This window comes from Larus michahellis, chromosome 3 (genome assembly GCF_964199755.1).
Source record: "Larus michahellis chromosome 3, bLarMic1.1, whole genome shotgun sequence".
In the NCBI taxonomy this organism is placed as follows: Eukaryota; Metazoa; Chordata; class Aves; order Charadriiformes; family Laridae; genus Larus; species Larus michahellis.
Genome location: NC_133898.1, coordinates 48942019 through 48969800, shown reverse-complemented (window position 1 = coordinate 48969800; position 27782 = coordinate 48942019). Strand labels below are relative to the sequence as shown.

The window sequence follows — 27782 nt, the reverse complement described above, 5'->3', positions numbered from 1 at the left end:
ACACAGAAATAGAACAGAAGCAGCTATTCGTATTTCCTCTTTTAATCAGGCTATAGAAACAACCACTGGATTTTGATAAAAAGTGGTTGAGGCTGGCTGCAAGAGAATTTTCTAGGTCAAGAAATCTGGCCCTATTTCATTTTGTGTGAGAAGGAAAAAACAGTAATAGATCAGAAGCATTAACTAGGACAGGGTAAGCAGAACTCCGGAAATCCAGCAGAGACCACCAAATTTTTGATGTTATAAATTTCTTTGAAAACTGAACTCTGATAAGCTTAACGTTATACAACAGTATAGTTCAGTAGGCACCCCAAAGTAACAACTATTCCCAATCTTGACTTAACATTAGTCTTCAGTTTTAAGAACTTGTTCTCAGTTAAAAAATAAAAGGTGTCCAGAAACTGAAATTCTGCTTTTAAACTTCCAGCTTTACTGTGCACCTTTGCATTCATTTGCTGCCTTCTGCATAAATTGTGAAAATCTGAATTACTACTTCTTTCTTATATCTCAAGTTGTGGAGTTAAATCTCTTGCTGAATTTTCTAACAATTAAGGAAGTGCTGTATTTCCAGGAAGGCTTCCCACCCACAGGGGATTCTGCAAGGCTCATCTGATCACTGAATACAGATAAGATACTGATTGCCATAAGACTTCGCCGTGAAGCATCTTCTCTAAATACATTTTTTTCAGAGACTACAAACTATACCTTTTAGTAAATTATACATCTGTAGACTAAAAATAAATTTTTTAAACAAATTTATTGAACAATGAACTAAACATCTGTCTGTTTTTAATATATAGGTAAGGATATCAAAGACCAACCATGTGCACGAAGTCTGAATGCTAAGGCAAGAGGCATCCAGCCAAACTGAAGTAGATGCTTATCTACTAACCCCCCCCAGCCACGCACACATACATAAAACAAACTATACCTGCAGTTTGCCCCACAGCCTGCACTTATCACATCCAACACAATCCATTATGCGGGATATGTTCTTGAAATGCAATCTGAATTCTTCCTATCAGTTAAAAACAAAGTAAAAAACCATTAACTTAAAATATCTCTTAGCTTTACAAAAACAGAAGGTTAACTAATCTAGTACCAATAGAGTATCAATTACTCTATTACTAAAGCAGAACAAAACCACTACTGTATGTGGTCAGGCCATAACTATGGTCCATGTGAAACCAGAATTTTGTTTCCAAGCCAATGCTATTAGTTAATTCCTCAAAAAAACCCCCCAAGAATACAGGACATGCAGAGTAACGCTTGGATTCTGTACACTGAGTTTCTAGCAACTTGCTCAAAACTTTCTGAGCAATTAAATACTGTATCTGTGTCCCTGCCCAATTTTTCTACCATTATTCAAATCCCTTTTTGACAAACAGGCAAACAAGTCACAATTCACAAAAGACATTTCCTGTCCAAAGCTGTGGGTAGATTGTTGCTTTGCAGCTTCAGTCAAGGTGGAAGCAAGCATAGCACAGAACTAATTAAGATGATCTCAATTAAATATTTAAGGTCAGAAAAACACTAGCTGCACTGATAATCTACTGGCACCTTTCTAATAGCATTCTTTCTAATGCTGATGAAATTACATACTCTACTGAAATAAGTATTAAATGCGTTAATAAGTATTAAAACAGACCTTTATTACTGAGCCACTCTCCAACTGTGTAATTGTAGTGCACACCGCGCTGAACACCAGCATGTTAACGCCGGAAGTTACTAGGCAGTCACAGCATTCACATTTGGTTCCCATGTTTAGGAACTATGCTTTTCTAATGTTAAGTATAATATTATATTACGTTATATAGAATCATAGAATGTGTTGGGTTGGAAGGGACCTTTAAAGGTCATCTAGTCCAACCCCTCTGCAGTAAGCAGGGACATCTTCAACTAGATCAGGTTGCTCAGAGCCTCATCCAGCCTGGCCTTAAATGTCTCCAGGGGTGGGCCCTCCACCACCTCTCTGGGCAACCTGTTCCGGTGTCTCACCACCCTCATTGTAAAGAACTTCTTCCTAATGTCTAATCTAAACCTGCCCTGCTCTAGCTTAAAACCATTGCCCCTCGTCCTATCGCTACATGCCCTTGCAAACAGCCCCTCCCCAGCTTTCCTGTAGGCCCTCTTCAGGTACTGGAAGGCCGCTACAAGGTCTCCCCGGAGCCTTCTCTTCTCCAGGCTGAACAACCCCAACTCTCTCAGCCTGTCTTCGTAGGAGAGGTGCTCCAGCCCTCTGATCATCTTTGTGGCCCTCCCCCGGACCCGCTCCAACAGGTCCATGTCCTTCTTATATATTATACTATATAAAGCTTTTTTTTTTTTTTAACCAAATGTCACTGGGTTATTGTTTTGGTGCTTTACTTTTTCTGATGCTTATGTGAAACATACTGTATTTAAAAAACACTATTGCTACTACTGGTAATACCAATCAACTCATTTGCCTCACCACAGACCTGATGGCAGACCCAAGGCACTAAAACAGAGATTTCAGTCTGCTGGGCTCAGGACACCACCTTGCATTCATTTACTACAAAGTAGAATCAGAGGCCTCAGATACAATTCCGTAAGTTTTCATCCCTGCCTTTTCTACTCTCAGAAGCATGCTTCTGGTAAGTAGAGTAGTTTTCTAAAATAACTCTACTTAATTCTAACGTGGGTATTTTGGATGTCATTCAGAAAACTAGACTTACCTTTAATGACTTGGCTCCTTTTTTATCTCCAGCAAACATGGACTTTTCATCAAAGTGCATATGGAAGGACCTAATAAAGACAAAATGCAAAAAAACCAAATGCTGGCATGAACTACAGCATTCCATCAAGCTTGGTGAGCAGCTGATGCCACTAGTGTAAAATACTTTTTGGAGTTCCTAGTCTTTGCAGAATAGCTCTTAAAAAATTACTGAATGGTCTCAGTTTTACTATTCAATCACTGTAACTTGAAATCTGTTATTTACAGTTTTGTTGAGAATTCTCTTTTCCACTGATGAAGCTTTCTTTCTAATGCATGCTGAAATTGTCTTAATGTTTGTCTTTCAGTTGACTGTTGTCTCACCACATGTCAAATACCTAGCAAGATTTTGATTAAGGACAGCAATGAAGCCACACAGAACATTACCAATCACAGAAATTAGCAAGAAGGTGAGCAAAGGAACTGGGTTAGAGAACCTTAAAGAACAAACAGAAGGAAGAAGGGATGTCTAGAGCACCAGAGTTAAGTCTATGATAAAAGCTGGTTAACTCACTGGATCATGAAAAGACTACATGTATTATTTTCCTTTTCAAAATAAATCATGTGCATATTATACTGAAGAATCAGAAAAAGCAACAAACAGGGAGTAGCCCAGGGTGTTCAGGCTGTTGTGTGGTTTTTGCCTTATTTTGTTCTTTTGATTGGGTGTTTTTGTTTTTTAAATATTGATATATTCAAACCTCAAAAATATTAATCTCATTCCATCAAATGTACAAATTCCTCTTGTTCTCTCCCATTAATTATTTTCATTTCCTCATTCCACTCTCCTTCTTGTCCTATCCTATCAAGCAGTCATCTATTCTCACTTGTGAATATAACTCAGAATTTCAAACTATTGACAAAAAGAAATCTTATGCCTTACTTTGTATCCCTGAAGATATCTAGTAAAAGAGCTTTAGATTCAGCATCCTCATGGCCATTTCCAGTGTAAAGGTCAACAACTGAACGCTCAAAGTATGGTGCAACCTTTGACAAAGCACGCAGCTCTATCAAATATAAGAAATACAGATTTTTGAGCCTCCTTGGTCCTTCTCCTTTTGTTTCAATAGGGTCAAAGCGACGAGTGAACTCTTTCACATTCGGTCCCCAGCGAGGCTTCCCCCACGTTTCTACACAGAGGCAAAAAAAAAGGGTAGGGGGAATAAAATATGCATATTTAGAAAAAGAAAGCAACTAAGTATAGATCAAAAATTTTCAGAAAAAAACCACACAACAAATACATGTTACAGATATCGCAAAATTCCATTCAGCAATTTTACCTAGATTTAAATTACCTTCAAGAAGATAATTTGCACACAGATGCAAGTTGATGCTAGCATGAAGTCCAGATATGAGTTTATAAAACACTCTTTTCTCAAGGCAAAGACCTGTCCGGGAAAAAAGACCATCAAACTCCAAACTAAATACTGGAAATAATGTCTTTAAATTAATATATTTTGACATTTTGGCGATGCAAGTCTGCCTTGTTTAACTTTAAAGAGTTACAATTACGGTACTTCAGCATTGTTAATAAGCCCTTATAGCCATCACAGGAAAAGTTTAACTCTTATTTTTTATATAAAGACTTACTAAGAATGAAGTTTCACATTTCTTACTTGGTAATTTAGTGTTCTAATAAATACAACCGAATAAGTATCTGGTCAAATTAGTACAGATAAATTGCCACACAAAAAAAGAGATGCTTACATTGTTTGAGCAATGAATTTGTAATAGCCTTGAATTTTGACAGTCTGGAAACCCTAATTAGAATTAAAGGTACCACTGAATTAGAGTAGTGACCTTACAGAAAAATATTAAAAAAAACCCACAGAAAACCTTTTGGCATTGGCATACAGCAAAACCATTTCTTCCCAGCTTTACTGTAAATTCACTGAAGATTTAAATGCACTGAGCAAAACCTTGAAAAATCTGACTTTGATGGATACAAACACCCTAAACAGAAATGTAATGGCATTGGGTGGCCAAAAAATGCAATCTCGATTGCTACCACTATAACAATAATTCTGTTTAAATATGAATAAAAAGCAAATTGCTTTGCCTTCTGAACTTACATACTTATGTTCATTTACATACTGGGAACAGCACCGTAAGAAACTGTAATGTTTTTGAATGCTGTTTTCACAGAAGAACCTTAACAATGTTACTAATAATCACATTCCTGCTTAAATGCCTAAAATGAGCAGAAAAATCAAAGTAACTGTTACTGATGTGAACTCCTCCGTTACAGAACATGAAACAGTGAAGGGTTTAAGAGTTATACCATCTAAGTGAATGAGATTTCCAAAGACCACCAAGAAAAAACAAATTATTATTTGAATGACACTCAGAAGTTCTGCACAACTTACTGGAAAAATCTACACTATTGAAAAATATTTGGCAAGACAAAAAAAAAAATACTACAGTGTTTCTTCTAGTGAATTTAACATTATATTAACCCATCCAAGAGGCTTTACCTTCTAGCCATGTGTAGAAAGATTCTCCTGTAAATATAAAGTATATGGTTAAATGAAGAGTATTCATTTTCAACAGTACAGTATCTTTATATTACTATGCATACTAACATTAGCTGCTATCTGGACATAAAGCTAAATAATAATAAATAGTAGCAAAAAATAAGATGACTTACCATCATCGCCTCCTTGGGGGGGGGGGTGGGGGTGGGGGGAAGAAAATTCCATAAGCATTAAAAAGATAATTTCTACAGCAAATCAGTAATGAAACACAGGCTTTACTACAAACTCTGAAAAATTGCAAAAAACCTTATTTAATCTGCAAAAAAACCCCAGATTGCTTTCCATCCTCTTCTTTCTCTTCAAGACTACCCGAGACTAAAGACACTATAATAATGAAAGTCACTAAGAATTTGAAATCGTAGTAGCAGTTGATTTACATGTTCTTGAAAATGGTATTTTAGCTTCAGAAAGATGATTAGGAAATCTTCTTCTGTAGTTCACGTTATTTGACAATCTGACCAGTGCTCCCTTCTGAAATTTTGATCCCTGAGTTAAACTGCTTTTACAATTCTTTTTATTTGTGTATACAAGCAATATGTTATCTCAATATTAATAATTATGAAAAGCTATCTTGATTTTCTAACTTGTGGTATGTTTTCTAACTTAATATATTGGCTAATAGCTAATTTTTTAAGGGAAATGAGACACGCTGACAGGGGAAAGCTGATTGATTTGGAACATCAGGTTACAGTTTCCAATCTAAATTTGAAAACTTAAAGCCCAAGTCATTGGCATACTTTCTTTTAAACATTCTTGCAGATAACTGAGCCTTTCTAAGTATCCACTCTTTCTTCAAATAATGCCATTATCTGTACATTTGTAAAACATCAAATATTATGGATGGAAAATGTCCAGCTACATTACACTAGGATGACTATGAGCTAAAGTGATTAAATTAAATGTTCTAGGAAAAAAAAAAGACAACAGAAGAATGCAAGAGTGCTGAAATTTTTGTTGAACTTTAACTCCTTCCCATCCACACTACAGAATTACCGTCACACTTACTAAACAGTTTGAGATCTTCTTTAGTTTTCACATTAGCTCCCCTGACCTTAATAAGCCTATTCACATGCATAAGATTAAGCACATATGTAATCAAATATCACAAACCTTAGTCTCATTATTGAAAACAGACAGCTACTTCTACACAGGAAATGAACAAAGCAGAAAGCAAACCTACAGACTGAAGATTACTATTTGTATTACTTGTACTGCAACAGTCACTATGTTAAAAGAACTGCATTAGAAAATAAAACAGGCAAGACCCACCCCTACTAGGCGCCAGTGGATTTAAAGGACGATAGACAGATCGAGGCCTAGAAAATAAGTTAGAAAACACAAAAATCAGTTTTAAGCTAAACTGAAGCGCAGATCTAAGAAATAGGCTTCCTCTCCCTCTCCATTACTTGAAGCAGTTTTCTTCATAGATGCTGTTCCACACCCTCCAAGCAGAAGGCCCCTTGTATCCCGTGTAACGTTCTGGATTCAGCAGCAAATCCACATACTGTGCATCTGGAGATCTCTCATCTAAATAGAAAATCTTTTGTTACATATTCTAATCGGTCATTTAAAAATGATTCAGTTTAAAAAAAAAAAAAAAACAGTCACACAGAATTAAACATAAACAAGAGGTTTCATATAATACTATTCTGTCTTCCAGTTGGATTATAAATGCCTTGTGTGTGAAAATGTAGCAATATACGCACTAAATAGAAAGCTCAAAAGTATATAATTTATTCCAGAGCCTCTTGTGCAGACATAAATTTCTACACTGTCTGAACACACTCTATGTGGCTTCAACTCCACCATAAATGCTTGTCATGCAATGTGTTCTCTCTCTCTATTCTAAGATATAAACAGTGTTTTGTTTTAAATGGGCTTCAAATTCAAGGTTTTTTTGCCTGGCAGTATTTGGTTGGGGAGGGCTGCTTTTTTGAAATGGGTATACTGCTACAGGGGCTTCTTAATAAAGACAAGGTCAAAGAATGCATCTTGTAGTTGGTACACATTGTATATCTATTACCTAAATCACTTTTTTTCCCCCAGATATCCCTGTATACTAGCAGAAAGTCTGCAGCACATTTCTTAATTGAACAAACTTTCAGCATATTTCAGAATGCTCTGTTGGTTACGGCAAGAAACATGTTATTTAAACATCATTTCAACAAGTTATACCCTCATCTCAGAGGTTCACTACCAATTCAGGCAACATACCAAAGAAAACAGTGAAACAGTACTCTCTCTACTTGAAAACTCCATACAAATAGAAACTTAAGTTTTGAGCTACAACCAGTAAAAAGCAGGAAGAATTCCCTCTTCTTTGAAATTCTAGGTGAAGAGCAACTCTTGCTTAAGAAAACCCACATACAAGTCCAGAGACTTATCCATAGGAATAGGTCAGGCAGTGCCATTGAGTGTTTCCTCAGATGTCGAAAAAAGCCACAAAAACAGTGAGTGAAAACTGCTCTAAAAAGAAGAGATGATTCTGCATGAGCAGTTAAGCATCGCTTCAGCAGTAGTAGCAAAAACAAAGAAGAAAGACAGACACAAGACACACAACACAGTGGGTGCCAGATGGGACAAAGCCAAATTACAGCTTTATTTCTTTGACAGCATGGCTAACCTAAGCAGTTCCTAAACTTCCTGGTCGCTTCAGGTCTCCACTTTGTCTTCTCATTATCCACATACAATTGAGTCTGTGGGGCAGCACAACAGAAGTACAGAAAGCTGACCTGGGTTATGAAGTTTTTTTCAGCTAGATCAATTCCCTTATCTAGTTTATCATTAAGCCAAATAAAAAGCTAGTGAAGAGTAAAACTGATGATATGGCTTTGTGCTACAGTTGAGGGAATTAAGAGTTCTCTCGCCACCAGGAAGAGAGTAGGTGAAGAGAACAAGAGTTTCTGCCTCCCCCGAGTAAAGCTATTTTCTCTCACCTCTCCCTGCTTCAGCTCCCAAACTCACCTGATAAGCCAGTTCCATCACAACCATCTGGGAGATGGGAGGAAGATGTCAACTTACTTTCCTGCTATTCAAGTAAGCTGAATCAGCTTACCATGCAGAGATATGCACATCAGATTAAAAAAATGACAGCACTGGAAGAACACAGCTGGAGGCAGGACACCCTCCTTTCACCAGGGCATGATGTAAGGAGAGATGGAGGTAGAATCAGGAACTACTTAAGTTAGTATTACTTCTAAAAGAAATGGTCCTAAACTATACTTTTGCCAACTGAGTGCTCTTAAGCAGGCAGCTTGAAGATAGTAGAGACAATAGCAGCTTTCTGCATATAACAGTTCACATCTACAGTTATGCTCTTCAAGTATTTATTACAGTCACAGCTTATATAGAAAATTTTCACAGAGAAGACACGGCAGAAGTGCTAAAAGGAGAACTGCAGTTGGTAGATCCACTACAGCTGCTACTTTCTCAGGTCACACCAAACATTAGCCAAAAGGTAGATTAAAACATGTTGCATTATGGCCCAAGCCTTCCTAGCATAGAACGCATTCTAAGATATTTATTAAAAAGGCTTTAGCTGTCATTTCTGAACTTGGCAATTCTCAGGGCTATCTGAAAAACATTCCTTTGAGCTTTGAATGTTACAAGCAAATAAGAGGACTCACATCTGTGTAGCAGAGGGAAGACAAAATCTAATATCCTAATGTTTTAACAAGAAAGTATTTACAAATAAGGGTGAATTTAGTGCACAGATCATTTGGAAACACAGCAAGGCTGGAAAAGGAACAAACTCAGCCCAAGCATAGACAGTAGAATAGAAACAAAAATAATATAGTAAGAAACTGAATCAGGTGCAAGTAATTTGTCTAATATTTGTGTTGGATGCAACTCTTTTGTGAGAAGCAGCTTTTTAAAAAATATACACTAAACTCCTCCCATTTACCTTCTTTTTTATTTCTATAAGTCTCCTGTCCAGTATACTAACAAGGGGTAATAGTGAATGTGCACTGTGTAGGCTACCAAATGCTCCTTGTAAAAAATTGCATTTTTCACATGTAGAATGATATGAACTGTCACATCTCCATTTAGCATAAAATTAAAGCTTTTTAAAAAATTTTTATTTGCAGGGAAACTATAATCTTTTGTGGTTTTTAAGAGACAGCAAATAAAACAAACACTCTGAAAAAGCTTAAACATTTTACCATCAAGTTCACAAAAATGATCCTGTGAATCATCGTATCTTGCCCAGTCAATGAAAGCCTCCTTACTTTGGTTACTGAGGGGAAGAAAATACATTTGATTTTAAACTTTTAAATAAACAACATCAATAAGAGCTACCGAGAGAAACACAAACCACATACAGTAGTTAACTTGGAATTACTGTATCTGACACTTGAGAATATATGGAATTACCACTTGCTAGCAGCACAGAGATTCAAGCAGGCATCAACTGCAATACTTTTAAAAGTCATTTTAATATCAGACAGCAAGAAAGGTTTCACCATCATTATTTGAACAAACTGTGCACTGGCAGTGACTTCCCTTTCTTCAGGAAGAGCTTGGTAAAATGCTTTCATAGCATAGATTTTTAAACACCTTTCAAAGTACTATTTTAGCAGCTGTCACTTGCGGGGTGAGGGAGTGAGGGGAATAATATTTTCTTAACTTGTACTTTCAACAAGATCTGCAATAGTTAGTCTTGCTTTTTAGAGGGAAAATGAACGTCTAAACACCCTTTCCAAGCTAAATGACTCTATGAATATGATTTGTCTTAAGACTTTTAAATAATAATGGCATTCCACTCACCCTAGCATTTTCAAAGGTGTACTGTACCAGAGAGACAAGTACTTTGAAGTTCCCACACTATGAAACACAAACAGTGCCAAAAGCTGAATGCTTTCTTCCATGCATATATGCAGCGCAGAACTACTGATGCCACACTACTGACAGCAAAACATAAGCAAAGATATGATTGGGAACTCTGCTCCAGGGTGCAGTGAAGCACCTTGAAGTAACAAAAACAACCTATTCTGTTTGATCAAATTAGTACTAGCACAATTCTACAAACAGAGGCAATTCTGTAACAAGATACATTTCTAATCTTCTGCCAAATCACTATAGTAAACTTTATACTTGGTCTTAAATGAGGAACTTCTCCAATAATTACTAGCAGGTAAGATTTGATAATCTCAAGAACTACAGTTGATAAAGGAAAATAACCCAAAATCATGGGGATGATGTACTGCTAGGTAGAGAACGTGGAGGTTTGTCTACAAAGCACAAACTCTTCCTGGCACTTGCATGATCCATTATCTGCCCTCTCCCAACTTCATCTATCCTACTCTCACAAAAGGCATTCTCTTTAGCTCTCCATACACATACTCAATACCATTTTTTTTGCCCTATGTGAATGGAAGAGTGTTAATAATTTCTTATTTCCCCTAAAAAAGCCTTGGTTAAAGGTTTTACCCAGTTGGGTTTAAAACACTGCACACGAGGCAGAAGCAGTCACTTTTTCATGGCAGTCCTATTTCGTCAGATGACAGCAAAGAGTTTCAACATCTCTATCGGGTAGAACTACTGAAACCTATGGCTAAACACATCACACCTCTCCATCAAAAGTAAAGAATTGATTTTTCTATTTCTACTTTTTAAAGGTGGGGAACCTGGCAAAGTTTTCCTAAGTGGTCACCCACACACTTTACTACTCAGGGGCAACACCATCCTGCAGAATTCCTCCCACGCAACCTTGACTGTGCCATGCAATAAGCAAGATCAGGGAATTGATCCAAGCTAAAAATAACTTTGCCAACAATAGGAGTAACTCATAAGCTCCCTGATCGGGTTCACTGAATGATCACAAACAGGCAAATTAGTGTAACAGAGGGACAGAGCAGGACAGAATCCCTTAATCCAGCACAGTCATCAAGAACAAAGACTGACACTGGTAAAAATTAGAAAAAAGCTGGGTTTATATGCAAGTTTCCTCCAACTCTTGATGCTATAAGATACCTCTTTTAAACCATATCAAAGTGTACTTTAAAAAAAAAAAGAAAATCTACTTAACACCTTTACCTTCAGATGTTCTTGCATCATTTCACATTTACTTTCTAATGGGCTATGGAAAGAATGGAGAACAAAAACCAGCACATTGCAAAAACAAAGACAGACAAAATGGAATGCTCCTTTGTTACTATTTTTGTACTATTGTAAATCACAGCATACCTTAAAGTACTGTTAACTGCTCCCAGTTTGTTAGCTTGCTCACAGTCTTCCAATTCTTTGGAATTATTTGCTGCTTTTGAATACTGTAAGAAAGTTCATATTTAATATGCAAACAAATTACATAAAATCCTCTGGAACAGGTGCCATGAAAGGTATTTCTAGGTTTAACAGTGAATTGGCTAGTATCAGGGAAAATCCTCAAGACCATTTCTTATTTCCATTTTTCTTCACTTTATTTCATCAGGTCAGTTTTGCTCTGTGGATTTAACTACCACAGAAAATTCAGATAAAAGTGTCAAAGATGTGTTTGTTCTGCCTTTTTTTTTTTTAAATTGAGTTCTAAAGTGTTTCAGATACTTAGTAACACTACTATAAAAGAACATTGGAAGACAAACAGTGTCACACCTATAAAGATACCTTGTATTTCACAAGCATAATTATAGCCTAAGTTTCATTGGTTATTTCAGTAAGAAAATATACCAGTTTTGGCCATTTTCCCCTCATATTTCATTTAATCCTATTTATTAACAAACTTTAGACATGCACAGATCTGGAAGAGAGGCTTTTCAAGCTGACGTCAAATTTTGATTATTTTAAAGCCAAATTTGACATATTTAAGCTGAACTCTGATTCTACAGTATTTTTTAAAAAGCAATCCACTAAAATAGACTCTTACTATTAGAATACTTCTATGGAAAACATTTGAAGAATTAAAGATTAAATTTCACTATTCTTCAATAATATGGTTATGTCAGCAGGGAATTTGTTAAATCGGTCAGCTTAAAGCTCAAAAAATCCTTCTAACAGTTTTGGAACATAATAGATAGCATCAGTGCTCACTTAAAAAGATTAAAAAACCCAACAATTTCATCCATTTTGCGTTGGATTTTGTGTGTATATGTATGTGTTTTCTTTTGCAGACTGAGCCTTAGGTTTGCACAGATTTCTACGTTATCCCAGTCCTTAAGAAATACAGAAAATGATTTAAGATTAAGCAACTGATAGCTTACATAAAGCTAAACTGCTGGCTTCCCTTCACTCCAGGGCACATACATACCAACATGAAGGATTAACATCCAAAACCAGCTCAAAGTAAGTATGTAAGCTAAAGGCTTTGCCTTTGTTGCTGCAGCAGTACACTGCTGACTTGTTCAGGCTGATGTCCACCGGGACCCCCAGGTCCCTTTCAGCAAGGTTGCTCCCCAGCCACACAGATCCTAGCCTGTCTTGGGCTCTTTAGTTATGCTGTCCCAGGTACAGGACATTGCACTTGTATTTGTTAAATTTCAACCTGTTCTTGCTAGCTCACTCATCTAGCCTGTCCAGGTTTCTCTGTAAGATGGCTCTCCCATCTGACATGTCCACCTCACCAGCCAGTTTGGTGTCACCAGCAAAATTGGTGAGGGTGCTTTCAATCCCATCATCCAGATTGTTTACTAACATGTTGAACAGCACGGGGCCCAGTATTGATCCTTCAGGGACCTCACTTGTGACAGGCTTCCAGTCTGAGTAAAAATATTGATTAGCACCCTCTGGGTCTACCTGTTAGCCAATTTGCTACTCATGCTGCAGACCCCCCATTCAATTTGTGTCTTGCCAGTTTGTCCAGGAGAAAACTGTGGGAAACAGTGTTGAATGCTTTGCTGAAGTCCAGGGAAATTACACCCACTGCTCTCCCTGTGTTGACAGAAGATGTTATTTTGTTGTAGAAGGCAATTAGGCTAACATGGCATGACTTGCCTTTGGTAAACCCCTGTTGGTTTTTTCATCTGCTTTATTTAGTTTGCCATACTTTCTAGGAGGACTTGTTCCATTACTTTCCCGGTGACTAAAGTAAGACTAATGAGCCTGTAGTCTCCTGGGTCCTCTTTTGGGCCCTGTAGATGGGTGCGACATTTGCCCTCTTCTAGTCATAATGGATATCGCCTGATGTCCGTGATGTTTCCAAGATTATAGACAGTGGCCTTGCAACAGTGTCAGACACTTCTCTTAACACCCTGGGGTAAATTCCATTCAGGCCCATAGATTCACATGAGACCTTGCAAGAGGCCACAGACCAGCCCTTCCTCCACTACTGGTGACTTGACCCATGTCTTGTTCTAGCTACTTGATCCTGTGATCTGGGGTCCAGCTATGCTGGTAAAGACAGAGACAAAGTGCCACCACAATACATACCACAGTAATTCTCAAAAAAAAAAAAAGATTTAATTAAAACTGTTCAGATGAGTAAGCAAGATGACTTGCTTTAAAAATACATTTGCCAGAACCAATACAAGGAAAAATAGCAGAACCTACTGAAGACCAAAGAAGAGAAGGAGATTAAAAAACCCAAATAATTTAATTCTTGTTACAGGCCTTGCCCATAACAAATAATTACTCTCCAAGGTACTTCTCACTCAATTTTCTTGGATCTGCCAGGGCTGGAGCCCATTCTTTAGCATCATATGGATGTTAAATGGAAAAATCTGAACAAGGAATGGATCTGACCTAGAATGAAACAGACACTGCTGCTGAAATAACATACTGAGATACTGAAGTAAACATTCTGCATGTCTAGAACTGCAAACCAATCCCTACCCTGAAGTGAAAAAAAATTACTGCCAAGAATATCATCCTAAATTTAAGGTTTCAAACAGAACCAACTTTCAAGTCTCAAAACATGTTTCCAGACTTCATTACTCTCCAGTGTTTAGCAGCAACAGCTATCAGATCACTGCTCTGCGACCACTGACTAGATCAGGACAAATTATCTGTTCCTGCCAAAGCAGGATCTCCGAAGAGCAGTTTCTAGAACATAACAGAAAAGAGGTGGGCAGAAAGTAAAATATTAAGTTAAATGTTGTAATCTCAAGTTACTGCATCCTGTTCCTTGCCTCAAAGATTAATACAGCAGCTGTCATGACAATTCTTTAACATCTAGCCCCACAAAGTTTGTTCACCTCTCAAATGAAACAGGACTATAGAAAGGGAACTACTTTGTGCCTCTCCAGCACCATTTCAAAAAGCTTATGTTGGTGACACAAATTAAGAAGAGATCCTCCATTGCCAACTGCGCTTCTGTGGGAGAGCTGTGCAAGTGTAACCCCGGCCTTTGCAGCTAGATGAGCTTTCAAAAGAAGAACTGTTCTCTCTATGGTTCAACAAACAAACGAAAGACATCCCTCACAAAAGCCTAAATAAAGCTAAAAGTTTACAAGCTCATCTGCATTAGGAGAGAAGGACAACAGGAAACTGCACAGAAGCCAAGCACTCAGACCACAGAAAACTTCTGCAGAGGATTCTACCCTAAGTATATCTACTCAAGAGATTACAGCTCTCGTTATCAAAAAGATGCCTTTGGCTGTTTTCACCTTTCCAAGGCAGACACTATCACGATGAAAGAGAGAAACTGGACAAGTATGTCCCCAGAGGAAAACCACCTTTTTGGTTTTTTTTTTTTCAACCAATACTTTAAGGATAGTCCACAAGATGCAGGACTTTTCCAAATGGTCTGAGCACAGTCTAATAGCACAGTATTTGCATAGTCCTTGAAACAAAACATTCATACTAAGATAAGTTGGATGTTTCCTTAAAAGGGATATTAAATGATATTAACAATTTTTAATTGACTCAAGAAAGATCTTTGACTGAATCATAAGTATGAAAATGGCGTACTTAAGATTTATGTCTGTCCTCATCACAATTTTCCTGCAGAAATATTTAGTTTTCTGACAGAAAAGCAGCAGGTATTAGTGTCTTTGTTCTACTACAGATTAAAGGTGCAGAACTGACCAACTTTCAGAACCGTAGCTGGTTGCAACAACCCACAAGGCAACTCAAAGGAAACAACTGTAGCAAATATACTAGCAAATAATAGCTTCCCAAAGAAGCTATCACAGTTTTCTTACTGTGGTAAAAGTGAAAGGTAGCTGATTTTTTACTTCCCAAGTCCAATTCAATATGCTCACGTGAAATATCTTAAGAACAGCATACTCTTTAGCTACTGATTAACATCTTACTTGTGGCTCTCAAGATTAATCAATCAGGAAGCTCAAATGTCTACTATAAGAATCCCTTTTGAAACATTTTTTGAAGTCTCAAAATGCCTCTTTAGGAGGCATTACGGTATTTCAGGAGTCAGTTTCTCTACAACCAAGCTTGGAAGAGAACAAAGCCAATGAAAAAGAGAACTGGCAACAGATTATCCAGTTAACTCAAGATCATCTGCCCAGAGATAGTGCCAAAACTTTTGCAGAACAACTACTGCTGCTTGTGCTGAAACGGTGAATGACTGACATTTAAGTCATGTCAGTGAGAAAGATGTCTCTTCTCTGATCACCAAAAACCTTTAAAGAGGTACACTTCAGAGTACTAAAGTACGGAGTACTTCAGAGTGAGCTTACCAATACATGTATGAACAGGAGACAAGACTTCCTCTCAAGCTAGAGCTTGGATATTCTTGCCTGCACTGTTCAAAACAGCAGGACACAGAAATCATCAATTCATGATGAAGTATTCCTCTCTGCTGTCTTTGTTAATCTTTCTTGGCATAAAGTCTAAACGGTCATTTACGATACAGTGAGCTACACCCAGGTGAGACAAGCAGCAGCTTTGGCTGCCCGGGGAGGTGGAAGGTACTGGGGAGGATGGAGATATCATAGTTCAGCAAGAACGAGTCTACAACACAACCAAGGCACTCAACAGGAAGATCTCTTATTTGGGCACTATTATCCCATCAACTGCTAAAATCCTTATTCTTGGGCACTGTGTTTGGGATTTGGGCCTCTGTTCTAGGTGCATATACCCTCTTTACTTTTTCGGCTTTGCTAAGATCACTTGGTGACTTCAGAAGGATGGCCTGGAGAGAAGCTAGCAGAAGCCAACAGCACAGACTGACTACTCATGCTTGAACTTACCACTTTAGCCTAAATTGTTTCTAGACTAACGACCTGCTCAAGATTAGACATGGCAAAACTACATGTAACCATTCAGGTTTTTTAATATTAGAGGTTGTGGTTATATATCATTCTTACAAAAGGCTGCAACTGTCCATGCTAGCCTATGGCTTTTAGAAGGTGGCCTGTGCTCAGAAATGAACAAAGAATTTTGCATCAGGCATTCTGTGGTCATGTGCTGCTGTCCCTGCTCATTCACTGATTCAGTCTGCACCAGCTTTCAAGATATGACAGACTCAGAATGATACAATAGTACCAGCTATGTCAGAAACACTTTATTATACATAAAAGTAAAAATGTAGAAACCATATACAGGAACTGACCAGTTATGTTAACAGTTTCATCGCTATGCCAAGACTGAAGGTCTGTAATAAAGTGCCACACAACTATTGCAATGTTAAAATTTAAAAAAAATTTAGAAAGAACTTAGAAATGAAATGACTACTTACTTTATTCGAGCTCCCAGCTTTAATTCCAACAGGTATTTTGCTCTAAAAATAAAAAGTGAATCACACACTTTACATTGTTCATAGAAATTATTATGCTTGATTAAAATCTACAAACTAAATACCATTCCTACAAGGTCAAAGCAAACTTGTTTTTAAATAATTAACTTGCTCCTTTGCCTTCTCAACATGTTATATCCGAAACAGTGCTAGAGTTTATAAGAAACTTATTCTTAAAGCTATTTGTTTTATTGGTAAATTGACTAAGACTTTAAAATACTTTGGCTGTATTTCTGCTTTTGAAATGGAAAATAATTTTATTGTCACTCTTATTTAAATTTAAGTTCTCGTTAGTAAATAGTGTTAGTATAGTATTAGTCCCTACAAATTAGCCAACTTTTTAACCAAACAATCTTTTTCTATTTTAAATTATTTGATCCATACCTCAGGACAAGGCTCTACATGACAATCTTTGATAGAACAATGGCCATCATCAGCCCAAAATGGGCATGGTCTCTTCAGGTTCACCTAAACATACAAAGCCAAAGTTTACAATCAACACTTACATAAGATAACTTTAAAAGAAAGAGCTGTCAGTAAAACCTTTTAAATTAAAAGGAGAGAATACAAGGAAAAAGGGTTAAATTTAATCCTTTAAGTCTAGGGGGGACGTTGTGGGGGTTTGGTTGGTTGTTTCCCTCTGAGTATACAAGCTGAAGCTTGCTGCAATGGAATTGTTAGTGATAATGGTTTCCAATGGACACAAACACATAGTATATTAAAGCACAAATTAAATCTCTCACCACTAATATAACTTCAAAGCAGTAAATAAACTACTAAGGCAGCTGCAAATCAGACGTATGCAGCTCTTAAATGGCCGTACTTACAATCAGTTGTATTTTTACTATACTGATCAAGAAAATACATTTGATGAAGGACAGACTAGTGCACAAGTATACTGATTCAAATAAGCACTTGGATGATTTCAGATTTCAAGCAATAAAAACAGGCAATCATCACTGCACATCATAGCTAGTCAAGGAAGAATGAGTATCATAATGGCCTCAAATTAGAGAGCTGATATAGTACAAATACAAATAATGAAGAGAAACCACTTCAGAAACATTACTAGCAAATCCTGTGATGATTAGTGCTCCTATTTGTCATTAAATGGCACAATAAAGGTAGGGAGTACCATATATACTAGTATCTAATACACGGCAAGAGATTCAAACGCTTTACTACATTTTACTTGGATTATCAATGTCAAAGTCAATGGAAAAAAAAAAAGTAAGTAAAATCACAGCTTTCCTTTACATTAGCCTTACACACTAACAAACAGTAGTGATAAAAAACACTTTGACCTCATCACTCATAAGCCAAAGACTACACACTAAAAGTTCTCCTGCATGACCAACCAGAAACACTGTAGAAGTACATCTTTAAAATCTAACATTACAAATAAAATACAAAGCATTTATCCTCAGTAGCAACCACTATTTTCCAGATAAAAAGTCAATTTTAAAACTTTCAAAGTACTTAAAGAACACCATAACAAAAATAACTTCTATTATTTTGTTTTCCTTTAACACAGCTCATACTAGTTTTCTTCAGTTGATAAATACTATTCATGAAGATACTCAACTGAAGTCACTACTTATAGGCAACAAACTATATCTTGAATGATTTGATGTATCACTTCTTGTTTGAAACTGTTGAAGATACTGAATTTGATTTACGTAGTCAGACACAGCAAGAGTTCTATAAAACGCACTGCAAAATTAAGCTTGATACCGCAAGAATGGCATCAGGTCCTAAAGCAGTTTCAATACAAAAATTTAAGAACTATAAATGTGCTTATAAAAATTATTTAAGTCTATAAATCTTAAGTCAGAAAACTAATCCTTACGCTAGCATATGGATAAAAATACATACCAGCTGTACAGTAAATTAATAGTCACACACTATAAAGAACAGTACTCTTGCTATACCTAACATGTTAAAAGATTGAGACTAAATGCTTCATCATTTAGTTTTCCCCTTATATGTAGGAACATTTTTCTAATTCATGTAATTTATATCTTTTCACTTTACATAAAGAGAAACATAGACAGGAAACAAAGCTTAAATGTCCAGTACAGTAGTGCCAGAGCAGCCCCTCTTAAGCAAAAAATTGGCAACTGAACTCTTAAATCCCATGCTTTGATGAACTTTGAGTTCACTGCATGTGGTAGCTGAAGGGTTCCTGCTATGATAAAAGAAACACACTATTCAATCTTTTAATTTGGAGAAAAACTGAAATCACTGAGCAGTCTTGAACAATTATTCCATTAAAAAACTCCTTTATGCTTTGAACACATTTAACTGGCAGAGTAAATTTATACTGGATCAGTAATTTGCTCTACGTGGCCTGTTTCTAGGGAGGGAATACAGTAATAGAAGCCCAATGGCAACATTCACTGAATTGTCAAACCAGAACCCCAGGGAAAAAAAAAAAAAAAAAACAAAACCAAAAGAATCAAATTCATTTTTTTTCACCCAGCATTATACATAATATATCAAGCATAAGGAAAACTAGATCAATATGCCTATAATACAAAGCAGGCACAATATGAAGAATCTGAGATGAATTATAGCCATATTTTACCCTCCCTCCAGTCTATTCTCTCAATTTTGACAGCTAAGAAAAATCAAAACTATGTACCAGAAATAAAGAAACAACCTTTAATGCTTGAAGGATAAACTGTTCTGCGTCTCTACATACCCAAACTAAAGCAAAACAAAAAGATCTCCCTCTTCAAATGTTCTATCAATAATACAAAAGATCCCCAAAGAGCAAAACTTAAATGTTTGACTTGCTCAACTGGCCTTTATTATACTAAATTCCTCTACCAAACCTTTCAGCAAGTAAGTTCCTTCTGTATTTTCAAAATACGCATACAAAGTTAACTGCTGTATAACATCTGAAGGAAAGACTGTTTTCCAGGTTTCCATTTTGATGTACTTATTCAGCATGACTAGGAATTATAAATTCAGCTTTAAAATGTTAAGGAGATTCCTCAGTTAAAAAAACTTAACTAGACATTAAGCAGATGGTACGACTTCTTAGGAGTGATGACAACTGTCTTCTAGTTACAGTTCAAGTCATGCTAGCACAGATACATTAAAAGCAGAGATTGTAGGTTGCTTTTCCCACCCCATTTCCCCCATTCAGTCCACAAACACCATCCCTAGAAAAAAATATTTAAAATTTTGAAATCTTTTGTACTTGTTCACTCATCTTTTTAAATAAAGCACAAAGAAGCATTAAGTTTTACATCACCTTCACAATAAAAGCTATTATATAAAACTTGCCCCTCACACCAATTTCTACCAAAAAACCAAAAGGCCAGCTAACGCAGTTAGACTTCAGCCTTCTTCAAAGTAAACTCTAACAATAAAAAATGCTAACACACTTTGGAAGATACAAGTAACCAGGCAGTTGCTGTTCTTACACAGAGGAACACTATAAATAAAAGACTACTGCTGTCTAATCTGCAGATTAATTCAAAAAGAACACCTGCAAATCAAGATATACTAGTCCCAGAATTATTCAAGAGCACTAAAAACCGGAACACACAGACACTGTGAGACAAACTGAGGCTGTATAGCACTTGTACTTTAACCAGTACCAATCATGCACTGACTACATAGAATGCCCTTCTACTTTCTTCAGGGTCTGAAGTATTATATTTCATTATTATTATTTAGAGTATTATTCAATACTTGTGACAGATTAAAAGTTAGATTTCTTATCACAAGGCTTCTATAGTTTGTGTGGTTTGATGTCTAAAACTATACAGAGACAAATTTTTTTTATTCCTTTGTTTCATTGAGAAGTGTACCACTAACTAGAAATCACCCAGCGCAATTTCAGCAAGACTTTAAATAGAAAGTTTTATTTGGCCTTCAAATAAAAACTAGCTAGTCCATTCAGTATTATAGATTAAAGTTTGAGTTCTTTTATGGCTGTTGTACTGGTAACAGAATGGGAATACTGCGACTGTAGTTACAAAAGTTCATGATCCAAATTCCTATTACAAATTAAATTACTTCAGAGTAGGAGTGTTTTCACTCCCAAAACAAGTATACTCCCCCTATGCTTATTCAGTATTTAGCTACACTGAAGTTGACCTAGATGATTATTGCCTACCCTCACAATTTCCACATCCACCTATGTTCTTAACAGCATTTCCATGATTCTGTGTAGGGACATTAAAAGAACTCTGTCGTTTATTCAGAGGAGAAAGAATGAAAAATGTTCTGACTTACTCAGTTTGGTTGTTCAACACAAATTCTTCCCTATCACAAATGGAAGTACTAAATAATGTGTGGTGATGGGTGGACTGCACACTGGCCCTTGTAATTGCCAATCTATTAGGAACATCAGTATGAAGGATGAGGCAGGATTGCAACACACCATTAAAATATGATCTGCAGAACTGCTGCTGAAACAAAAATTAGCTCTAAACTTGCAGGATTAAATTACTGTTGTATAAAACCTTCTATACCTGTTGCTCCTCTTTTTCAAATACTTTGGTTTGTATCTCTCTGTTGCCTCTGGAGAATCTAATTACCACTACACTACGTAATGCATTGCCACCAAAGTTCCACATATCTCATTTCTCCTGAAGAGTGAGGTTAGAACTGTATCATGTAGATTCAGGGTGAAGTCACACATTACTGCTTACTCAGACTAGAAAGGGAAGATTCTAACACTTTTTTCCTCCTTCCTCACATTCACAACTGCATCTTGCATGAGTTTAATACTTGTCTGATTCCAGGTCAGCTAGATAACTTGCTACATCCTGGGAAAAAAAACCCAAAAAACCCACAAAAAACCAAAACAAACCCAAACATTCAAACTAAAAATCTACCAGGTTAAAAAGAGATGCATTGGCCTAATGCACAGTCAGACAAGCCCAAGAGCTAGAAGTAGGGACAGGCTAAAAAGGCAGGATGGTCTGCCCTAAAGGCCTGGAACCTCCTTTTCCCAGCAGCAGGCAACCATCTGACTAGCTCAGGCAAAATGCAACCTCATTTTGAAGTTAAGCTTATCTGAAAACAGGAGTACCAGGCTTCTAAATCTTATTTTGCTCATCAGATTCTAATACAGAGAAAAAAAAAAGTTTAAAGTCATAAAAAAGTGATACTACATACTACTTGAATATTTCTACCTATTTTTCAAAGGAGCAATGGTTCCCTAGATAGCAAACATTAAAATCAAAACTAAGACAGTAACTTATACGAAATCATTGCAACATTTCCATTTCAAATTACACACATTTCTTAGAAGACAAGTACTGCACGCTGTCAGAAAGTTGCTAATACGCAATCCTTTTCTAGATGCAGCAGTACAAAGATACTACCTTTAAAATTACCACTTATCAGTTGAATGAAAGCAGTCATGAATTACTGTCACTGACTCCAGGATTAATACAGCAAACATGACTTATTACCAAAATAACTGTCAGGGACTGAAAACCTGCTACAACCAAATTAAAGAGCTGTGGACCTCTAAAAGACAACTTAATACAGACAAGTTGATTTGATATGTAATCCTCCCTGTATTTTCCAGATTTTATTTAAATTATTCAGGAAAATACCATTCTAATTATACCTTGTAATATCTGAAGTAATCGCGTTCTTGCAGTTTCTGTATTTTTGGGAAGATCTTGAAGGTATTGAAGTCATCAATGCTTTCTATGTCACATAAACAATCATCTAGGACTCCTGTGAGCTATTAAAAAAATACATAAAAAATTGTTTTTAGTAATGCAATATTAACTACCGAAAAATCCTCTAAGGAGGAAAAAACAGCAGTCAAAAGAAATACCAGTGAAATACAGTTCCATAGCAAATAATTTATTTCTTACCATTAAAATACTCTAGAACATACCTTACACCCTCAGAATTAGAAAATAACAGACCTTAGCACTTTTTGAGCTTGAGTCCACTTCCAAATGCAATGCTGAATCAATGTTAGCCAGATTAACAATTTCAGCCCTGAAATTTGTTGACAGATTCAGCATATAGAACTTTCTGCAGAATGAGCACCAATATTTTCCAAACTATGAACACATAGTATGTTAGAATATCAGAGTAGCATACCAAGCATTCTCCTAGCATACGCTCATTGTTGAATCACCTAAATAACACATTGTCATCTTATAATTCTTTCCAAAGTGTAAAAACGCTCCAGCTGCTTTCTTTAGAGTCATGGTAGAAAGGGGAATATGTACTTCTGTGCCCAAGAAGTCAGTAACTTCACAGTTAAATTCTACAAATAAATACTAGGAAAACCAGGTGCAGGCACTGTGAAACTAAGTCTGAACTTTCCAGGACCCTTCCCTCTTCTTGTGCTAGTACAGCAAGCTGGTTCAAGGCACTATGCTAGCTTAAGACCATCTCTACAAAAAGGAGCGCACAGAAGTGCAGAAGTGCTACTGTCAGTACAGGAGAGGAAGGCAGGACTGTGCAAGTAGCAGAGAGGACTGGCCCAACGGAGGAGCCTAAGCTACAGCAACTCTTTCGCTGAGACCCTGACAGTGTGTCTTAGTGAAACGTGGAAACACTAAAAGTGTGATTCTATGAACATTTGTATGATAAATTTCATTAAATCTAAACTAACTACTCCTAAGCATAGTTTCTTAAACAACTACAAACATGTTTGAAAGGCCTTTCAAACGTAAGTTTGAAGGCTTTAGACCATATCTAAGGGAATGAAACCAAGCACTGCTGTTTACTACTACTACTCTTCAGCGAGACAAGAAATTCATCAACACACATGATGGCCTAGAAAGCATATAAAATAGGAAAGCCCACACATCTTATATCTTGCACGGGCTTAGAAGAACTTCTAATTATTAAAAGGTTATGTGCAAAAGGAGATGAAAGATATTTTGTGGCGCTTTTTTTCTCCACAGATTTCACATAGATGAGATTATGAAATCATCTAATCTGTTTTATGCATGATAAATCACTCCACTACTTTACAGAACAGATACCCTTATATAACCAAGGTTGATGTAAAAGAGTCACTAGAAACCAAATGGTAGGCTTCTGCACTTTTATGAAGCACAAAGGAGGCCCAGGAAATGGATTTCTCCCAAACCCCTGTGAAAATAAAGAGATGAGGGTATGGCAATAAGCATCTAAGTAGAAAATTCACCTTATGTTGATCCTACTTTTCCTCAGGCACTTAACAGGCTGTCACAATTCTGCAGAGTAGATATGGCAATGGAGTAAAACTCATTTAAGGGAAGTTACTTTACTTTAGTCTTCCGTGCTGTTATGCTTGCCTTTGTTAGTGTTATCTACTTCAAACATGGGCAAACAGCTATGAAAGAGACTATGTGCAATTACAGGTTTTTCACAAAGCCGAGAGAGCTCAAAGCCAACATGATTGCCAACTTCAAAGTCAGGAGACAAAACTTGTTATTATTGATATTTACAGAAATAAAAACCCCATACATTTTAATCTATAATGATTTCATTAAAAAATTGAAAATTTCTTATCAGTTACATATAGGCAGAAATTAATTTTGCAGTCTTTATAGGTAACACCATGCCACAGACCAAACAGCGGTACATTTCCTTATAATATAAAAAGGCAAAAAGATAACTCTGAACATTTTGCTCAAATATTATTAAACTGCATAAACAGGATAAACCTTATGTGAAGGGCAGGAATTTATTACGCTGAAAGCAGTAGGAAAGGTCTGAGCAATTTTCTTTGGACTACGAAGATAAAGAGTAGGAAGCTATCTTAATGACCACCTCATGAAGCTATCCACTGCTTAGAAAAATATTTTTACCATCTATGCAAAACTGAAAATGCTTTTTCAGGGGAAAATGTTACAAACAAACACGCAGTAGTTACACTCAGTATCAAATTCCCATGGAAAAATAAAAAGCTGCAGTCTTTTTATTCAACTAAGATAGCAAACTAATGGAGGTCACACCTCCAGTTGCCAGACGTCTCTGATAAAATCTCAATTCTAAGAACATCTTTCAAAACACAGTACAGTTTACTTAGAACATTATGAAGTTTCAGAAATAAACCCTCCCCCAAAACTAGAGCTGGTCTAAGAAATTATTAAGAGAAAAATTAATTCAGTGTAACAAGAGCAAGCAAACGAAATTCTCCATTTCTTTCTCACAACTTTTTCAAAACTGGAACAGTTAGCTGCCTGTATACATAAAATAGCAAAATCAATGTTTCCTTGGAAGGCATGCTCTAAAATTAAACTATGCTATATCTGTACCAAACCACAATTTGTAAAATGGTTTGACAGCACATATGAAACACCAATACTGCACATCAGTGGAGTCAGTTCATAGCACACTAATACAACAGCAACACCGGCTTCAAGTACCCCAGTTAGAGGTTTTTTATTAGTCCAGCTGTACTCTTCAGTTCTCTCACTTGTGTAATGATGAAACACTCTAAGAACATGCAGAAAATTGTTTTTTGTTTTTGTTTTTTTTTTTGTTGACACCTGGATCTTCCAGTGAATTCTTTTTCAAACTGAAGACACCAAAATAAGAACCGTGTATTACGCAGTTAAAATTACATATCGTAAGACCTACTTTGCTATTCACACAATTGGTATTTTGCTTTTTAATTGAACTATACTAGTTAACTTAGTCCACAAATATAAAGCCAAACCATACTGTAAGTTATCACAACTTTTATTACAATGGCCAAGCATCAAGCTTTCTTTTCATCTGTTAAATAACTTTGAATTCTATGACAAACTCTAAAAGCATTAACCTACTACAATTTATGTTCAAGAAGTCGTCTGACATTCAATAGCTGCTATTCTGTATTTCCAATATGCTTATCAAAATATTTCCCTATATTGTCAAACCTAGTTTACTTCTTGTACAGATATCAGAGCTGTACTGGAGATATTAAACTTCTAACTTATCTTCTCCAAGATAAATCAACCTTTCAGAAGAAAAGGTTAGTGTCCAACCTGCATCAATTTCTCCTTATGAAATCTGAAAAGGGAAACGTATTCAGCACTTCAATGTTAAGAAAAATCAGAATAAATGCGTATACTAACAGTCAGTCATACAAACAACCTTATTAGTGTTATCAGGTTGTTGTACTTTAATTGCTTCAACAATTAGAAGACCACCTGGGACACCTTGTTTTGTTCCTTAATGTTTTACTGTGCCATAGCTGCACAATGAAAGAAAAGCTATAGGTAATATGAGTCCAAGAACTAATGGCTAGCTTATCTTTTCCCTGTACAAGTCAAACTTTAGGTACTTAAACTCTGAATACAATATGCTAACAATTTTATGAAACGGAAATAACCAATCTCTCTGCCAAGCATCATAAGAAAACCATGCCAGTTTGTTAATGGATTCTTTAAGAATGCCAATTCAATTAGCATTTAGCTAGCTAAAATAGTGGCTGAGAGATTTTTAAATCTGAGAAAATCTCAACTTATAACAAAAAAACAGCCTGCAATAAAAGCTATCTATGCTAGACTACTCTAGCCACTGCCTTTGATGGTCACTAAGAATATAGCATGTTACACAAAGCAGAAATTCAGAAAAAATAAGAAAAATCATAATCAGCTACAGAAGAAAAACTTTGCTCCACGTGTTTTCGGCCCAGCTGAAATCCTTCCCTACTTGACACCATCTATTACTTCAGTCACAGTCATACTGATGATGAATAGCAAACTTCCAACTACAGACACTTGTCCTTCTGAAGCTGTGAAGACAAGTTCACAGAAAGAAGGGGTACTCTCACCCTCCTCGGTAATATGGGCAAACAGACAAGACACGACCTAAACGCAAGCTAAGCCCGGGCAGTGATACTACCATTCTAACATATGGCTTCTCATGGACTTCGTCAGGACGCCGAAGTTTCTGCCTAAAAGCCAAGGGTACGATCCAACCCTGAGCTCCTCAACACGACACCCCCACAGACAGCGAGCAGCGTCACCTGGATTAAACAACTCCTCTGTGTAGCTGGACCGTTATTTAAGGGTACTACCGGTGGTTCCCCGGTCGACCAACTTCTGCCCTCGCTGCAGCAGCGTGGCCCCACAGACAGGAGGCACCGAGCTGGATCCCAGCAAGCAGCAACCACCGGGTATCGAATAGGAAGGACGTGGGGCTACCGACTTCACCGAGGGACCTCCTGACTTCGCCAAAGGGGAGGCTGCACATGACGGCCCGAAGCTGCCCTCTCCCCCCAGGACCCTCCGAAGCCCCCGCGACAGGGAGGACCCCTGCTCCCCTTCTCCTTAGGCAGGGCTCCGCAGCCCTACCCGCAACCGGTGGGACACCCCTGCCCGGCCGCCCTGCCCTGCTTCCCCCACCTCCTCCCCCGCCATAAGGAGACCCTGCCGCATCGTCCCAGCCGCCGCCGGCTTCCTACCTGGGCCTCCGCTGTCAGGACGCAGCTGAGCACCGTCAGCAGCCGCGCTGCCAACCCTGCCCTCACCGCTCTGCTCCGGACGGCGGCACCGCCGCCACTCATGCTGCTGCCGCCGCCGCTCCGCCCGCCGCGGCTGACGGGGGAGGGCGGCCCTCGCCCCGCCGCGCAGCAGCAGCCGCCGCCGCCACAGGAAGGAGACAGACGGACGAACCGAGGCTCGGCGGCGGTGGCAGCGTCTCCTCCCGGCGCGGCCGCTCCTGCCTGCGGCAGGAGCCGTCGGGCGGGGGCGCCGCGCTCACCTCAACCTGCCCGCGCGCTGCCGCCGCCGCTACCGCTTCTGCCGCCGCCACAGCACCGGCGCGCGCACACGCTCCTCTCGCGCAGCCACCACCGCGGCCGCCCAACCGCCCCGTCCTCCGGCGACCGCGCGGCATCCCGGGAACTGTAGTGCGCCGCGGCGGGGCCGGGGTGGGGGGTGCAGGGGCGCGGTGACCAATGGGAGAG

The 27782-nt window shown here is 37.8% G+C and overlaps 1 protein-coding gene across 1 annotated transcript in view; it reads right to left on the bottom strand.

Moving 5' to 3' along the window:
* ERO1B (endoplasmic reticulum oxidoreductase 1 beta) overlaps positions 1-27727 on the bottom strand; it is a 29428-nt gene extending 1701 nt beyond the window's left edge. Inside the window, exons 1-13 of the mRNA XM_074580056.1 lie at positions 27279-27727; positions 22494-22613; positions 17279-17362; positions 16838-16879; positions 11455-11537; positions 9432-9505; positions 6675-6795; positions 6538-6584; positions 5209-5235; positions 4030-4122; positions 3618-3864; positions 2697-2766; positions 932-1018 (exon numbers count right to left, since the gene is read on the bottom strand). Of these exons, the coding sequence (XP_074436157.1) occupies positions 932-1018; positions 2697-2766; positions 3618-3864; positions 4030-4122; positions 5209-5235; positions 6538-6584; positions 6675-6795; positions 9432-9505; positions 11455-11537; positions 16838-16879; positions 17279-17362; positions 22494-22613; positions 27279-27380 (1197 nt within the window). The 5' untranslated portion in view covers positions 27381-27727. The remainder of the gene's footprint in view (positions 1-931; positions 1019-2696; positions 2767-3617; positions 3865-4029; positions 4123-5208; positions 5236-6537; positions 6585-6674; positions 6796-9431; positions 9506-11454; positions 11538-16837; positions 16880-17278; positions 17363-22493; positions 22614-27278) is intronic.
* Positions 27728-27782: the final 55 nt, after the last annotated feature.